Below are 18,850 nucleotides of genomic sequence, written 5' to 3'. Positions count from 1 at the left end.
CAACTGGTGGAGAGGCGGATGACATCTTCTAGATTCCCGGTGGCTTGGAACCACTGGGAAGCTAGGGTCCATTGAGCAGATCTCATGTGAAGACGAGCCATGGGAGTCACATGAACTGTGGAGGCCATATGACCCAGAAGTCTCAACATCTGCCGAGCTGTGATCTGCTGAGACGCTCTGGTCTGCGAAGCCAGGGCCAAGAGATTGGTGGCCCTCGCTTCGGGAAGGTAGGCCTGAGCCGTCTGGGAATTCAGCAGCGCTCCTATGAATTCCAGAGACTGAGTTGGATGGAGATGGGACTTTGGGTAATTTATCACAAACCCCAGCAGCTCCAGAAGGTGAATAGTGCACTGCATGGACCGGAGGGCTCCTGCCTCCGAGGTGTTCTTGACCAGCCAATCGTCGAGATATGGGAACACGTGCACTCCCAGCTTGCGTAGGTAGGCCGCTACCACCACGAGGCACTTGGTAAACACTCGTGGGGCAGAGGCGAGCCCAAATGGCAGCACACAATACTGAAAGTGGCGTGCGCCCAGGCGGAATCTGAGATACTGTCTGTGAGCTGGCAGTATCGGTATGTGAGTATATGCGTCCTTTAAATCCAGGGAACATAGCCAATCGTTTTTCTGAATCATTGGCAGAAGGGTGCCCAAGGAAAGCATCCTGAACTTTTCTTTGACCAGGAATTTGTTCAGGCCTCTCAGGTCTAGGATGGGACGCATCCCCCCTGTTTTCTTTTCCACAAGGAAGTACCTGGAATAGAATCCCCGCCCTTCCTGCCCGGGTGGTACGGGCTCGACCGCATTGGCGCTGAGAAGGGCGGAGAGTTCCTCTGCAAGTACCTGCTTGTGATGGGAGCTGAAAGACTGAGCTCCCGGAGGACAATTTGGAGGAAGGGAGGCCAAATTCAGGGCGTATCCGCACCGCACTATTTGGAGAACCCACTGGTCGGAGGTTATGAGAGGCCACCTTTGGTGAAAAAATTTTAACCTCCCTCCGACCGGCAGATCGTTCGGTACGGACACTTGTAGGGCGGCTATGTTCCCGTGGATCCAGTCAAAAGCCCGTCCCCGGCTTTTGCTGTGGAGGCGCAGGGGGCTGCTTAGGCGCACGCTGTTGACGAGAACGAGCGCGCTGGGGCTGTCCCTGTGCCTGACGAGGCCTTCGGGCCGGCTGGTTGTACCTACGCTTCGCAAAAGAATAGGGTGCAGCCTGCCGGGCCCGGGAAAAACGTCCACCTGTGGAGGTGGATGCTGAAGGCGCCCGGTGGGAGAGCTTGTCGAGAGCGGTTTCCCGCTGATGCAGTTGGTCCACCATCTGCTCGACCTTCTCACCAAAAATGTTATCCCCCCGGCAAGGGATGTCGGCCAGTCTCTGCTGGGTGCGGTTGTCCAGGTCAGAGGCACGCAGCCATGAGAGCCTGCGCATCACTATACCTTGGGCCGCAGCGCGAGATGCCACGTCACAGGTGTCAAAAATACCCCTGGACAGGAACTTTCTGCACGCCTTCAGCTGCCTGACCACCTCCTGATAAGGCCTGGACTGCTCCGGCGGGAGCTTATCGACCAGGTCCGCCAGCTGTTGCACATTGGTCCGCATGTGGATGCTCATATAGAGCAGGTAGGACTGGATGCGGGTCACGAGCATGGAGGATTGGTAGGCCTTCCTCCCAAACGAGTCCAGAGTGCGAGACTCCCGCCCCGGGGGCGCCGAGGCGGTATCCCTCGAACTCCGTGCCCTCTTGAGAGCAGAATCCACGACCGCTGAGTCATGGGGCAATTGGGGCCGCATGAGCTCTGGGTCAGAGTGGATCCTGTACTGGGACTCTGCTTTCCTGGGAATGGTGGGGTTAGTTAATGGTCGCACCCAGTTCCGAAGCAGCATCTCCTTTAGGACATTGTGCAGCGGCACCGTGGAGGACTCTCTAGGTGGTGATGGATAGTCGAGGACCTCGAGCATCTCGGCCCTCGGCTCTTCCACAGAGACCACGGGGAAGGGAATGCTGATAGACATATCCCGCACAAAGGAGGCAAAGGAGAGACTCTCAGGAGGTGAGAGCTTTCTCTCCGGTGAAGGCGTGGGGTCCGAGGGAAGGCCCGTAGACTCCTCTGGGGAGAAATATCTAGGGTCCTCCTCTTCCCCCCACGAGTCCTCATCCTCGGTATCGGACATTAGCTCATGTAGCTGAGTCCTGAACCGGGCCCGGCTCGACGTCGAGGCACCGAGGTCTCGGTGTCGTCGAGCGGTGGACTCCCGCGCTGGCGGGGACGGAGCTCCCTCCATCGACGTCGACTCCACCTGCGTGGCGGTCGAGACCGGCACCGCAAGCGGCGGCGGTGTCGACGGCCCCGGCGCCGGGCTAGAGCTCGCCGGCGCCACACTCATCGGCGCCGAGGGCGCAAGCACCCCCGGCGCCGGCACAGCCTGGCGCATCAGCCCTTCCAGGATCCCCGGAAGGATGGCTCTGAGGCACTCGTCCAGGCCCGTTGCCGGGAAAGGCGGTGGGGCCGGTAGGGGTGTCGGTGCCAGAAGCTGCTGGGGGCCAGGAGACGGCACCGAGGTGCCGGAACCCCGACGCGTCGGTACCTCCACAACCGACGGAGACCTCTCCTCACGACGATGACGCTTCGGCGTCGCCTCCTCTCCGGCATCCGGATGCACCGAGGGCGACCGGTGACGGCGTTTCTTGTCTTTCTTCCGATGCCCGTCACCGGCGCCGGCAAGCATGGAGGAGGAGGAGGTCGATCCCCCTCGGTCTCGAGGTACCGGGTCAGACAGGGTTCGGTCCCGTGGCCCACGAGCTGAGGGAGTGACCGGGGCCGATTGCCCACGCGGCCTCTCACCCCCACTCTCACCGGAGGACCGGCGGGCCGACGGGACCTGTTCTCCTGGGGTCGCTGCCATCGGTGCCGATGTCTCGGGCATCGATACCGGTACCGAAGAACCGGCCGTCGATACCGATGCCGTCGAGGGGCCGGCGCAAGTTCCAAAAAGACGGTCCCGCAGAACTTGCCTCGCAACCTGAGTCCGTTTCCGGAGACCGAGACACAAAGAACACGACTTGAGATTGTGCTCCGGCCCGAGGCACTGGAGGCACCAAGCGTGGGTGTCGGTCTGCGAGATCGGCCGGCCGCAGCGACCACACTTTTTAAATCCACTCGGGACCTTCGAGGACATCGACGGAAAAATCGCGTCGGCGAAGTCAAAGTCGTCAATGGTGGCTAAAATCACACCACGAAAAGAGAAACGACCGTGCGGCCACTAGGCCGCAATGCAGCGTCCCCGCTGGAAGCGAGGGAAAAAAGGGAGCGCGTGCTCCACACGCGCAGGTTTCTTTTTTTTTTTTTTTTGCAAAAGAAACCGGGAATAAAACGAAAGAAAAATAAATTAAAGAAGCACGATCCGCGTATACGCGATCGCAAAAATCCGGCGGCTGAAGTAGAGAGAGCGGCAAGGCACGACTCTCTCCAGGCGCGGAAAAAAAGGAACTGGCGGGAGCGGTCGCGCACGGGCGGGAAGACGGCCGCACATGCGCGGTGGGCGTGCCCTGCATGCCGACCGTCCCGCGAAGCTTTTTCCGGTTGGTGGGGGCTGCCGCGGACGTCACCCAGTCGTGAGAACAAGCAGCCTGCTTGTCCTCGGAGAATCCTTCTTGCCATGGCTCATTGTAAAAGTAATAATGAACCCCTAATGCTAGTAAGCTTAGACGCCTCCAAGGCCTTTGATCATGTCAATTGGGGATATCTGCTACAGCTACTGGAGTGGGTGGGGCTGCCGGATGAGGCCATACAGATCATTCGGGTGCTTTATACAGGACTGGGCGCGCAGATCATAGCAAATGGAAACCGATCGGAGTGGTTCCCAGTCAAGCGAGGAACGAGGCAGGGGTGTCCCCTGTCCCCGTTCCTCTTTGATCTTTCTTTACAGCCCCTGATAAGACTTCTGAATGGGTCTGGGGAGATTAAGGGGGTGCAGATGGGAGGGGAGGAGGTCAAAACATTAGCTTATGCGGACGATATTTTCCTGGTTTTGCGTGACCCCCGGCCCTCACTACAATGTACCCTAGAAGTTTTGGAAGAATATGGTGAGTTATCAGGATTCGCTTTAAACCTGCAGAAATCTGGCGCCCTAGCAGTGGATAATGCTGTACGTGAGGGGTGGCAGGGAATCTTTCCACTGCAATGGGCAGATAAGGCTTTGAAATATTTAGGAACAATGATCCCTCGGGACGTGACCTCTCTGTACAGAATTAATGTGGGTCCACTGTTGGAAAGTACGAAACATAGATTGTCCCTGTGGCAGACTTTGCCATTATCACTATGGGGGCGTATTGCCCTCTTTAATATGCTTATAGCCCCGAGATGGCTGTATCTCTTTCAGCAATTACCTTTGTACTTGAAAGGAAAAGATGAGAAAGCCCTAGATAGACAGATTCAGAGGTTTTTGTGGAAAGGGAAGCGCCCCAGACTGCCGATGACAGTGATTACAACCCCGAGGGAACAGGGGGGGATGGGACTCCTGAGTGTACGGAACCTATCAATTGCCAGTGCGATGCGCCATATCAATGATTGGTATCGGGGCACCCAGGAGTTTTCTGTCACTGAGGTGGAGACTTCCATCTTTCCTCGGATACACTTCAGTTATTTGTTACACTCGGGTAACCGATTACCTACACTAGCGTTTCAGAAACACCCATTGTTACAATCACTTAGAAACACATGGCGGTGGGTGTGTAGGAAACATCATTTCACGGCAAAAACCACTCCGCTATTATCCATTAATAATAATCCTGACTTCCCACCGGGACAGGGTAACAGCATCTTCAGACAATGGGCAACGAAGGGTATCCTTTATTTGTCACATGTAGTTAATGAAGAGGGGAAAATAAAACCTCTCCCGACATTGGTGGAGGAATTCGGTATATACAGGGGAGGCATTATTTTGAGTATTTACAGTTGAAGCATTATATAGCATCCTTGTTGTGGACCGACCTAACAGAGGATGTAATAGACACTCTAACAGAGACATACACACTGGGTGCTCAGTTATCGGTTCCTCTCAGGTTTCATCACCAGCAATTAAAAGATTCTATCTCTGAAATAGATTATGGGCGCTTGGCCCGAGATTGGTCAAAGGATCTGGGCAATCACAACCGACATATGCAAGGAGTTTATTAAAAAATTGTACCGGTTGCAATTGTCAGTCATACAGTGCGAGAGACTATACAGATTTTTATTAAGAACATATATGCCACCTAAGAGGGCTGCACGTGTGATAGAAACCTGTGATGGGACCTGTCCTAGATGTGGTGGAGGAGAAGCAGGTTTAGGTCACATGTTCTGGCTGTGCCCCTTAATAATAGAGTTCTGGGGGGAGATTACTCAAGCATTACAACAAATGTGGGGGTGCACCGTGGTCCGTGATCCCCTCCTAATGTTCTATAAGTACAAATTTTCGGGATCACCACCTCCGGGGTTCAAGCGTTTTGTGTGTTTGGCGACATTATATGGGATCTCCACCATTTTAAAGTTCTGGCTGTCTGACTTGAAACCACCACTGACATATTGGAGAACACAGCTACTTTATCAAATGAAACTTGAAAGATGTGGTGTCCACTCACTAGATTCTGTATCAGGGGAGAAATTCCGCATACAATGGGAACCTTCGTGGCTGACCATGCCTTCCAGAGGCCGCAGCTATATTCTGAACATCTGAACAGCTCATACAGGGGAAGGGGAGGGGGGAAGGGGGGGACAGTTACATGAGAATGTGGGTTCTATTGTTTGTACAATTTTTAGGTTAAGTTGTATTCATAAGTTAAGTAAAGCCAACAACAATTGTTAATCGGCTGGGGAGGGGCGGGAGAAGGGTAGTCTTGGAAAATGTTAAATGGGATGACGTGCAGACAAGTGCAAATTTGCTCAAGGTGATGTTATTGATATATATCTTGTACTTGGTTAGAAGACTGTACTGTTTCTTGTCTGTGCAATGTCATCTATAAAAACTATTGAATATAAAAGTTAGCAGAGGTTTTTTTTGAGGGGGCGGTTTTGGGGGTTGCTGCATCTATTTTGTGGGCTCCTACCAGACCATCTCCATAGGGGTGGGCTGTTTGGGGTTTTGTTTGCATTAGTTTTACTATACAGCAGCGTTTGATTGGGGGGGGAGGACATGTAATGGAGGGGATTACATGAATAAAGTAGTCATCTTCTACTGTAGTCTTCTACATGTTATGTTTTCAGAATAAACAAAAAGGACTCGATAAACAGATTTAACCTAAATACTGTGTTTGCGTTTACTCGGGTTCCCTCTAATATTACATTTTGTTTACGGATTGGAAACTGTTCAGTACGACATATGTGCAATAGGGAAAATCAGAAGAGGATAAACACTTTTTCAAGCCACTGTATTTTCCATATTCCTTCCCTTTGGCTACTACTGAGCTGAGTTCCTCGGACTTATGACTAGAAGAGAGTCCACAAACTCTACCACACTGTGCACAATGTTCCACAAATAAATACCCATAAATAGTTGGTAGAATGCTATTTGGGACAACAGCATAGCATTTTGAAAGAACCTGCTCCCAAAAGACTCCAGTATCTGAGTCTCCCTCCCCAGGGGCACTGAGGACTAAGTCTTAGAACTTTTGGCTTGAGAGCAGATCTGACCACCACAGAATGATGAGGAAGTTGCTGCTTCTCAAATCCCAAAGCGTTCTGGACTCCATAGAGACCAGGGCTGTGGAGCCAGAGTCAATAAACATGTACTGACTCTGTTTCCAGCTTCAAATTAAAAATTTACAAAATTATAATAAACCACAGTATATGAAAAATGTATTTTATACTTATATTTTTTGTCCTGGATCTAAAGTACTGGTATGTATAAGTTACATTTATCAGTATTTTATATCCAGAACAAAACATTTAAAGCCTAATACTAGTAGGAATCAGAGTCAAAGTCAAAGGCTTGGTATACCAACTCCACAGCCCTGATAGAGAAGACCTTCATATTAATAGGAGGTACAGAGAGAGAGAGGTCTCCCACATTTTCATCTGCATGTCCTTCAGGATTCTGTGAACGGCACTGTCACAACCTTCTTGGAGGCAGGGTGTATAAAAACTGGAGGATATCCAGATGTTCCTGACCTGGGCTCCTTCTCCATCTTTAAATGAAATGGAATAGCCTCCCCCATCTCCTGAATAAAGTCAGTGAAAGGAAGCTCCTCTGGTAGGGATCTGAATCTCTCATGTGGTGGGGCAGGACTGAAGGGAGATGTGGAACTCTCCTCCAAAATGTTTTCTGGCTCCTCTTCAGACTCGGAAGAGGGCTCTGGTTTAGACTTGTAGAAGAATTCAGCTAAGTCTTAGTTTCTGCCTGATCTCACAGTACTGACGTCACGGGCAGACCTCTTAAGGCTTTGAGACAGTCAGGTCCATTGAGCTTGCCTTAAATGGAGGCACAACATGCGGCCTAGCAACAACATATAACCAGAAGACGCTTTCTGATTCCCCAGGATGGCCTCTACAGTGGAGCTACACTGGAGTTGGACAACAGTGCAGCTGACCAACTCCGAGCCCCCTTCAGGCCTCAATATTGAGATACCCATTTCAGGCATCAAGTATCAGTTGGACTGCCCTTGCTTTTGACAATGATGAAGCTCAACATCACATCAAGTGAAGAAGCATTCCATCTGCTCCTCAAATTCCTGAAAAAATTGCTCCTCAAATGCTGTGATAACCCCTGCCACATCCTATTCAGTTACCCGAGGCATAATCGGAACCAGGGTCTTGGGTCCAGGGAGGCTTGATTATCCTCTCCGATGGCACAGAATATGAACGGTCCTCAGGTCAAGGGCACTGAGGACACTGGTCACCTCGGTACCCTGTTTTGACAGGTAGCTATGTGAAGACACCTTTGCCTCTGGCCCAATGACCTGCATCACAGACCTTGATACTAATAAAGTTGAGGTCAAATTCTTCCTCTTTTTTGGGTGGCAATCAGATGATGTCTGCTTCCAGTGGGCTCTGATACTTGATATCAAGGGTGACTGAGAAAAACAAATGTCAATGCATCCCCAGTATCCAATGCAGCTCCTTGACCCCATGGAGACCAATGCTGCTGATGCTAACAAACCAGTCTTATCCCCAAAAAGCTTTTCTCTATCATGAACCCAGAATCATGGTTGGGTCCTTGTCATTTCAGGAACCATGAACATGTATCTATAATGTATAAGGTCCTGTTGCACCAAGAACACCTCTTGAAGCTGCTGGGGGGGGGGGGGGGTCTTTCTAGGTCAGATCATCTGTATAATAAAAAAAATAACCGCCACAGCAAATATCAAACAACTCAATGGTTACAAAAACTAGACCAAGTCTCAGCTAGCATGTAAAAAAAAAAAAAAAATCAGAAAAAAAGGGATAAAACCTTACTAGCTACTGAGAGAATGCAGACACATGACAGTGAAATGATAGTATATACTTATAAATGTTCTCAGAGTAAATAATTTTCAGGCACTAAGGAGACCATGAGAACAGAAAACAAAACTGAAGAGGTCCACGCAATACCAGTACACAGGAAAAGGTGTGCATGCAAGGTGGACAGCCTAAATGCTTCTGGAAAAGTTACCATTTTCCCCGCCACACTCTGTCAGTGACATCACCCATATGTGAAGAATTCACAGTTTTGCTCGTCTTCAGAGACTAGATTATATGTAGGCTGAAGATTTTATATTTTAAGATAAAGCCAGTATTAATTGTACAGAATGGGATTACAAATTTGTATGTTGAAGGCTGAATGTGATAATTACCAATAATATTGGTGGTGAAGATTAAGGTAATTTAGAATAAATATTGATCAATCATTTTTAGTTCTGTGCAGCTTAGTTTCTGGGAAAGTATTAGCACTTTCATGACTGTTTCTAAGATAACCATTGAATAGCTGAACCATGGGCTGGCTGACTTTGCTAAGCTGTAAATTATGAATATTTGTTTCAAGAAAGACAAGGATAGCACACTGCATGTTAAAAGCAGAAATCTACTGCTTAAATTATGTAATTAAATTTGTCTGGGTATGGTAATCACACATTTTGCTACATTCTTTAAAGAGTTTTGGGAGTTTTTGCATGCCGAAAGGGAAAATATTTATAGGCTGATTTCAGTGTGAGTTGTAACAGACTTTTAGTGTTGCTTACCAGAACTCTTTTGTAGAAAGTTGTAGGGATTCCTAATGGGGTTTTTGAACAGGGAAAAATCAATGATTAACACTGGAACATAATTATAAAATATAATACAATTCATCTTGGGGGGGGGGGGCGGGGGATGAGTGGTCTGTGTATAGCAGTATTAGTCTTTGACTCTCTCATCTTCTCTTTTCTTTGCTATTGTAGTTCCTTTTCTTCTTTTTTTGATATTATGTTATTGTAAACTGCTTTGATAGACTTTCTTTTGAGCGGTATATTAAGTATGTAAATAAACTTGATTTACCCTAATGCAACTGGGCCAAAAACACTGTTAAAGCACTTGTGAAGAGGTTTTTAGACCAATCACAACAAACATGGAACAGTTCCTTCCTTTGTATGAGCCTAAGCATATGTTGGTTTTGTGAGTAATTTTGGTGAACCTATTTATGTTGGTTGATTTGTATAAACAAGCATATACAAATATAAAACTGTAACTGGTCTGCACATAAACATTTTTTTAAAAACCTCTAACCTTATAAAACTTTTCAGACAGGCTTAGAAAGACAATGGCAAAACTTGAGTCACAACGCATTTTTTTTTGTTACATTTGTACCCCGCGCTTTCCCACTTATGGCAGGCTCAATGGAGCAATGGAGGGTTAAGTGACTTGCCCATAGTCACAAGGAGCTGCCTGTGCCTGAAGTGGGAATCAAACTCAGTTCCTCAGCTCCCCAGGACCAAAGTCCACCACCCTAACCACTAGGCCACTCCTCCACAACCTTGTCGTGCAAAAACTGAGTCACATGAGCTTACCATAATCTCAAAACACCCTAGATCAGCAACATTTTAATGAAAATGTCTATTAACAATACCTTGAAATCATCAGTGAAACTGAATTGCCACTGTGTAGTCAAACTACAAACTTTATAATATGTAAATTCAGGAACTGGCAAGTCCAGTGACTTAACGGTAATGCTGTCCATTGTCACCACTTTTCAGCAAGGCCAGAGATACTGCAGAAACAATATTCACAGCTCCATCATGTACAAAGTTGCAGAAGGCCTCAACTGAGTACTAACTGCTAAGATGGCTGGGCGAAGAGAGGTTAAAACTTAGGAGAAAAATCCACAGATATTTGTAAATTAACTCATGAGCCAAATCCCAGATTTAGTTCCAACTACAGTGGAAGCCCTAAGAAACAGAACAAACTGGGAAACCCTTCCAAAAATGTCAAACCTTGTTTTTAAAATTGCAAATAAAAATCAGGACCAGTAAAGTTCACCATAGCAGTCTGTATCTTGTTCAGCCCTAGGTAGGTTTGGGGGCCCAGGGCAATTGGACTTATTTGCACCCCTTTTACACCAACCTCGATGAAAATCGTTAGTACTCCAATTCCACTAGAAAAAACTCTAAAGAATTTGAATTAGAACTTACTGAACAGTGGAAGACTAGTGGGCAGACAGTATGAACCAATTTGGTCTTTCTCCATCATTTACTATGTTACATTTTTATCTCAATTACAACTATTGGGAAATGGAGTGTGTTAAAACCACCACCAAAATAATAATAGATTGCCAGAAATATGTGAGGTCAGAGGTAAATCCATGAGGCAGTGATGTCTGATGACTGCAAAAACACTGGCCACCACTGGAAAGGGAGTGAAGCATTGAAAGTTTTCTTCCTTTTTACGAATTACTTTGATGAAGAAAGTAAATTGTCATACGTTTTGCAGTATAACAGTAAGGATTTTTACAATGAGGTAATATGGCGAGCGCATTTAAAAAGAAATTGCGGCTTTTTCTTCCTAACAATGTTTGATTTATGATGTGCAGGTATATTATATACAAGTAGTACTGTGATTCAAGATAAGTGGAGTATTATCATTTTGATAATATTTTTATTCATTCTATACAGCATTTACAGTCATTACATACAGAGAGGGTCTCTTACCTCAACTGTCAGTGACACAGGATGAGTATGTTTAATAACACTGGATAGTCTGAACGCTTAAAATGAATTCAACAAGCATCGACACAGGACAGAAAATAGAAGACACTCTAGGAAGGTGCATAGACCATGGGAAAATGTATGAGTTACAGGGCCTCTAGTCTGGGAGCATCTGAAAAGGTATCAGAACAGAGCACAGGTGTACCTAATTTAGATCATTTAAAAAAATAAATGTGGAACAGAGTAGTTGTCATTATTAAATGAACTAGTAAAAAAGGCCCGTTTCTGGAACGAATGAAACGGGCACTAGCAAGGTTTTCCTGGGAGTGTATATGTTTGAGAGAGAGAGCCAGAGTGAATGTGTGGGTGTGTGTGACAGAGTGAGACAGTCTGTGTGACAGTGTGTGTGTGAGAATGTGACAGGGCCCCTTCCCTGTTCCTAATGCCCCTCACCCCGTTCCCTCCCCTCCTTTTCCTCCTCCTTCCCACACTTTGGGTTCCTTAAAGCTTTTAAAAGTCTTTGTACCCCCGTGGCCTTAACGCCCAGTATCCGGATACCCCACCGCTTTCCTCCTCACCCCTCCCCCAAGATGTAATACTTTCACGTCCTTCATTTTTTAAAAAAAGTGTCCTATCTACCCTGTGTACAAATGCCCGGCATTCAGATTGTGTTCCTCTCGTAAATTTTCATTTCTTTCATTCATTCAGAATTCCCCCCGCCCCCCCCCCCCAACACTTTTGGTTCCTTCAGTCTTTTAAAACTCTCCTATCTACCCTGTGTCCTAATGGCCAGCATTCAGATTGTTTTCCTTTCCCAAATGTTCATGTCTTTCAGTCATTCAGAACTCCCCCCCCCTCCCCCCATTTAACACTTTCGGTTCCTTCAGTCTTTTAAAACTCTCTTATCAACCCTGTGTCCTAATGGCCAGCAGTCCGATTGTTTTGCTTTGCCAAATTGTCTGTCACTGACATCAGTGCCTGCCTGCCTAGCAGACCACTTCCGGCAGGCACGGTCCCAGGCACATCCTGTTGGAGGTGAGAATTATTATATAGGATATTAGCAGTCCCTCTTTATTCAAGAAAATAAGGCTTGCATCTCTACATATAAATTAGCATGAAAATCATATATAACCTGACTTTCACATTACCTGAACATAAAATCCCATTGTTATATTCCTAACGATACTTCGATGGTCTCGCATAACTTGTACAATGTAACCCATAACCAAGTTGTAACAAATGTATTTCCATTATTCATATCTTATTGTAAGCCACACTGAGCCCGCAAAGAGTTGGGAAAATGTGGGATACAAATGCAATAAATAAATAAAATGCTTTCTCACAATACAATCCCAAACAAAAGAATGTTAATCAGAGAACTAACCATCCTTTGCTAAGGCAACACAAAACCAATTGCCTCAAGGAGGAAGTTTTACATTTATTTCTTAGATATGAAGACTGCAACAAAAAAGTATAATGAAAACCTGATGATCTCCAACTTCCCACATGTGCAAATTTATATTAATCTACTGTGAAAGTTTTTCATATCATCTGCACCCTGCCCTAGCCAAATGGCAGGAAAAGACCTATGCACCAGGTTGTTGTTGAGGTTTTCATATCATCTGCACCCTGCCCTAGCCAAATGGCAGGAAAAGAACTATGCACCAGGTTGTTGCTTGAGCTTCTGCAGTGGGCAGAGAAACAACTGGAGGTATGCAGATGAATGTGAATAAAACCCCAGTGGATCAAAAAAGGTCAATTCACATCATTTAAAATATTAAAGAAAATACAATTATTATGGATTAACAAAAAAAATTCTTCTGTTACAACATAGAACATTCGTAGGGCTCCTTTTACTAAGATGTGGTAAGCAATAGTGCATGCTTTCTTGCAGCTTAAAAAGGGTTTGCCACAGAATGTGCTGAGGCACCCTGTGGTAAATTCCAAATGTGTGCGAACTAGGAGTTAAATTTTTTTTTCTGAGAGGGGGAGGAGAGTGGGCATTTCTGAGCTAATCAGTTAGTGTGTCTACATTGCCATGTGCTGACTGATTAGCATGTGCATGAGCCCTTACTACCTACCACATGCTGGTAAGGGCTCACGCACTAATTTTTGGTAATGGCCGCGCCCTAAGGCAACATTAACACATAGCCATTAATTCAGAAAATAAAAAACTGGCCATTTTCCAGCAGCAGTAAAACTGGCCATAGGGCACAGGAAAGACCCATTAAGGCCACTTTCTACCACAGCTTTGTGCTTTGGCTATAAGTCATCAGAACCAGTCAGTGAAAGTAACCTGCAAATTAATCCTCATTCATAAATTCTTGATTTACTTTCTATGGATTATCATGGAGAAGCCATGGAGAAATACTAAACAGACTGAAATAATCCTTTTCCAAAAATGCTACATTTGGTACATTTTGAACTGGAACTATATATCTGAAATCAAGAAATGCCCATCATAACAGCACTATGAGTTCTCGCTACCTCGATCTATTTTTATTTATTGTTAAGTAATTATACAGCTCACATATACATTATTATACACATATCCATCCACCCAGATGTGCCCTAGAGTCAGCGTTGAGCATATACATAAATACATACATGCAAATTGTTTTCCTCTGGTCACCTTAATTTTGACTAGGTTATAAAGTTTTGGCAACGTATAAAAACTTCTACTGCATTACAGGAGGTAGGGGAATACCAAAGTCAAAGTCATGGAGACGCCATACACAGTATATTTAACCATATGATGGCCAGGACCAACCCAAAGATATACTATGCCCTAGGCAAACCTTCAGCCTTGCAGACCCCCTCCTCCTTCCATTAATTTTTGAAAATTAATGCAAAAGTCTGCATGCATAACAAATTTATTATCTGATCTAGCACTTCTCCCTCTCCCCCCCCCCCCAAGATCAGCATCTTTCCCTCTCTTGCCTCCTGACTCCACCTCTTTCTTTTTCTTCCCCATGCACTCCCTCCCTCCCCCAGTCCAGTCTCTCTCTGTCCCCTCTGCTCCCTCCACTGGGTCCAGCATCTCTCCCCCCTCCCTCTCCCCCCCCCCCCACAGGTTTGTCACATCTCTCTCCCTCCCCAGCTCTCCAATCTTGTATCTCTTTACCAGCACTCCATCTAACCCCAGAACCTTCCTTCTGCTGCATCCCATCCATGCAGCAACAGGAAGTTGTGTCACAGGGGACAGAATGTAGCAGAGGGAAGGTGCAGGGCTGGCTGGGGGAAGACTAGCTTAATTGCTGCACTGCCCATGAAGACACGCAATTTGGGGGACTGCAGGGGAAGAGGCAAAAGGAGGGAAGAAGGAAAGAGGGAGAAATATGCCGACCACATGGGAAGGGAACAGGGTGAGAGTGCTTGAGAGGAGGACCCTGCAGCAGCTGGAGGCGTGGACAAAATGCACATGAAACAGCATGTGATTTTGCTGCCACTAAAATTGTGCTACCCTAGGCAGCTGCCTAGTTTGCCTACTGTTAGGGCTGGTTCTGATGATACTTTATAAACCTACACAGATAAAGATCTTCAAGAGTTAAACTATCTTGTTTCTTCTGTCTCAACAGAATAAGTCTTAAGTATAGTCCAATTAAATTCACATTCTAGTAAGAGTACCAACATATACCACCGTATACCCTTAGCTAGAAACTGAATAAAATGTACTGTCTTAAGCCCAGATCTATATATATAAAACTATTTGCACTGACGTCACTGAAGCAAGGTTCGTAAGTTCGAAGCTCTGAAGCCACAGAAAATCACAGTCTGTGGGCCCCGCCCTCACGTCAAACGTTATGACGTTGAGGGCAGACCACATTCTCAGCTCCAACGTTGTACTGCACTGTACCTCTGCTCCGCCCTTACGTCAAAACGCGATGACGTCGAAGGCGGAGCACACAGGGGGGCGTGCCAAAAGGGCCAGGGTCACACATTCGCACGGAGGCTGCAGGGGGGCCGGCGACACATGGAGACACAAAGGGACAGAGGGGAGCCTTGCTAGCGCCCGTTTCATTGTGATTTGAAACGGGCCTTCCTTACTAGTTTCCAATATTGCTTTTTTTATTGCAAAGTTTATTATACTTTTGTGTCCTATTTATCCTATGTAAGTAGTGTACATCAATCATGGAAATGTTAATTAAAGCAAGAAAATAAGGTTTCATATATCATTCCATAAAAGTTTTATTAAACATTAATCTAAAACCTCAACACTAACCCTTTCTCAAAAATGTATGCTTATTGTTTTCCAGAATGAAGCTAGTAATGAATCTAACTAAAGAAATATTTTTGGCAATTTCACTTAAGAAATTTGAAGCTTTTTTTCACAATGGAAAGAACTACATCTATTCTTACATGAAGTCAATTTATTAAAAAGTATTCTGAATTTTAACATATAAAACATTTAAATCTGCTTTACATCTCCTATACAAAATTAAACTGCTTACTTGTTTTCAATGTCAGATTACTGTTTCAATATTTTTGCTGCTGTAATAGTTTTACTGCCTATGTCGAGTTATGCTTGCTGTACACCGCCTTGTGTGACATTTCTTCAAAAAAGTGGTAAATAAATCCAAAATAATCTGACTTTATAGTGAACCCTTTCGTATTTCTAGCTTGTCAATTTGAGTAATAGCATTATGTCAAGTTCTTCTGCATTTGAACATAGCAGAAGTAATGGTCCATCTAGCCCTGTTTTCCAAACAGTGGCCAAGCCAGGTCACAAGTACCTGGCAAAAACCCAATTAGCAGCAACATTCTATGCTATCAATCCCGGGGCAAGCAATTGTTTCCCTATGTCTTTCTCAATAGCAGACTATGGATTTTTCCTCCAGGAATTTGCCCAAACCTTTTTTAAACCCAGATACCCTAACCACAGTTACCACATCCTCCAGTAAAGAGTTCCAAAGCTTAACTATCTGTTGAGTGAAAAATATTCCCTCCTGTTTTAAAAGTATTTCCAGGTAACTTCAGTGTCCTCTAGTCTTTGTACTTTTCGAAGGAGTAAAAAAAAAATCGATTTACTTCTACTCATTCTACACCTCAGGATTTTGTAGTCCTCAATCATATCTCCCCTCAACCCATCTCTTTTCCAAGCTGAAGTACCCTAACCTCTTTAGCCTTTCCTCATAAGAGATGAGTTACATCCCCTTTATCATTTTGGTAGCTCTTCTTTGAACCTTTTCTAATTCCACTATATATTTTTTTAGATACGGCGAACAGAACTGAATGCAATATTCAAGGTGCGGGGACACCCCATGGAGCGATACAAAGGCATTATAGTATTTTCGGTCTTATTCACCATCCCTTTCCTTCTTATAATACCATGTACTTATTTTAAGACTTGGATACAGTTAAACAAATGTTTCTCCACTGGTACTACATAGTGTATAAATTTATGGGATAAACAGCAATTTCTGGTTTAAGGTAAGCTTTGAAAAAAAAAAAACTCACTAGACTGAGTTCAGACAGTAAAACCGCTTCACATTTTTGGAAGGAAGTAAAGTAGCAAAGGTTTTTAGTATTCAGTAAGCTTCTACAGCACACACACACAGTTCGACCCCCACACACCATGAATAAAAACTGCTGATTGAGGTGTCAGAGTATTAGTCACAAGACGACAGACAGCAAGAGTGGAAATTTCCTTCTGCCATTAAACTAAACAGCATGGCAGAACGCAATTCTCATGTAAGCCCCAAATCAATGCTTAGTTCATCAAACTGAAAACGACTTGGTACAACGAAAATATTCCCAACGGGCAAGCTTTTTAGTAGACCCCCCCCCCCCCCCATTTCACTAGTATTTAGCTGCACTGAATGAGGCAGGTCTTTTCAGGTTTCTAAAAATCAATCACTCCTGGTTGGGAAACCGTTCTAAGAAAATATACACGAGAAGCGAACTTTTAAAATAAATTTTAAGGAAAAGCCCTTTTAAAAGAGCAATGCTTTCAAATCAGATCATTAGCTTGCTATCTGAACTGCGGCACTATTAAGTATTTTAGAGTAGGGAGGATACAGCGGTTTGCGTAAATACTATATGATGACAGCAAGAAAGGCAGCCGCCACTTCCAGAAGACGGAGAACCCTCTGCTCAAGGCACAGGTGCCGCCATAAACTGGGGACGGTATGATGGGGGGGGGGGGGGCGCCCAGTTCCTCCGTGTCTGCAGCGGCAGCGCCCCTCCCTCTGCAGAGTTAGCCCCGGTAGGAAAGCTCACAGGAGGAGGAGGAGCCTTTGGCACTGACTCAATTCCGCGCTCTGCAACAGCCTGGCTCCTTTCTCGCCATTCATTCAAACCTGATCGGTTCAAGCATTATGAGGGGAGGGGGGAACACCCGCAGGATTAAATGGGGGTGGCTGACAGTATCACGCCATGGCTCCTCCTACTACTGCTGTCAATTATCTTCCCCACTACCAGTCATTCCCATCCATTCAACCCCTCTACATACAAAATAATAATAAGGGTGGGGGGACAACAATGAACAGAATTAAAGAAAATAAATTGAGGATCGGACTTGGAAACCACCGGCTCATCATTCTGCCGTAGGAGGCCTGAATCCATCTTCAGCTCATCTCCCTCTCCTTCCCCCCCACCCCCCTTTCCTCTTTCTATTTTTAGTTTCCCTATGCGGCAAATTTCTGCATTTCTTTGACTAAAATACACCAATGAACGAGATTTAAAAAAAAAAAAAATCCCCTATAAGAAAAATCTCTCCTGGCAAGGGAATCCGAACCGCTAGCGCGTTCTCATTACATGAATGTTGTCACCGTTCAGGGAAGAGCAGAGACGGTATAGCCAGCGGCCGCGCGCGCGCACACACACAGACATCCACACACACACATACCGTCTCACATGCATATGGAACTACTGGTAAAGACACCGTTTCACCCCCCCTCTTCCAACCCTCCTTCACTCCCCAGGCTCCTACCCCAGCTGCTGGCCGTCCGCCCCAGGACCTCTCCGCTCCGCGGGTTGTAAATGAACTGCTTCCAGTCGGCGAGAGTCTGGCCGAATGTTTTGCTCTCCTCTTTGGCCATGGCGGGCTCGCTAGCGTTGGCGCTCTTCCCTTACAGACGGCGGCACAGCTCTTTCTCAGTCGAAGTGCTATTTCTGGTCTATGATTACCGTTATTTTTTTGCCAAATTTTATTTGTGTATGTGTGTGTACTGAGGGGGTAGGGGAATGTTGCCGGCCGGTGTCCGTACGAAGCAGCGCGGAAGAGCTGTACGAGGGAGGCACCGGCTACTCTCACCCTAGTCCGCTCATCTGCTACCGCGGCTTCACTGCAGTACGCAACCCGAACAGCTTTCCACGGGGAGGCGGGTAGAAAGTACCACGCCTGCGCAGTGCGCATAGCAGCTAGTTTGGCTCTTTCTCGAGCATGCGCGTGGCGTACAGTAAAAACACGAAAAATACAATGTCCAGGACTGAGCAGTGAAGGGGAAAAAATGTCATTGGGCATGCGCCGAAGAACCTGACGTCGTCGTGGTTTGAGTTGACTTGAGCCGTTTAGATTTTGTGGGATTGATCATCTGGTTACTTCCAGAGGTACGGTTGTGGTTTTTCTAGCGTTAAGCAATGGAAGAGGATCGTTTATAGTACTTCAGAGATGTGAAGATGTGCATGCTATAATTATAGAGATGGTCACTGAGCTCAGCTGGCAGTGACCCAGAATGAGTACGTTTAATTACATTGGGTAGTTCTGAACGCTTAAAATGAATT

The 18,850-nt window shown here is 45.9% G+C and overlaps 1 protein-coding gene across 2 annotated transcripts in view; it reads right to left on the bottom strand.

Moving 5' to 3' along the window:
* Positions 1–18,452, bottom strand: part of ATP1B3 (ATPase Na+/K+ transporting subunit beta 3) — a 141,839-nt gene extending 123,387 nt beyond the window's left edge. The window contains exon 1 of one of the 2 annotated variants that reach the window (XM_030216675.1): positions 18,057–18,452. In XM_030216675.1, coding sequence (XP_030072535.1) covers positions 18,057–18,165 — 109 coding nt within the window. In that variant the 5' untranslated portion in view covers positions 18,166–18,452. Of the gene's footprint in view, positions 1–17,372; positions 17,447–18,056 lie in introns of those variants that run through there. The other variant, XM_030216677.1, reaches the window with a different exon arrangement.
* Positions 18,453–18,850: the final 398 nt, after the last annotated feature.

This window comes from Microcaecilia unicolor, chromosome 10, assembly GCF_901765095.1.
Source record: "Microcaecilia unicolor chromosome 10, aMicUni1.1, whole genome shotgun sequence".
Classification (NCBI taxonomy): Eukaryota; Metazoa; Chordata; class Amphibia; order Gymnophiona; family Siphonopidae; genus Microcaecilia; species Microcaecilia unicolor.
Note: the sequence above shows the minus strand (reverse complement) of the source record. Positions and strands in the feature narration are given on the sequence as shown.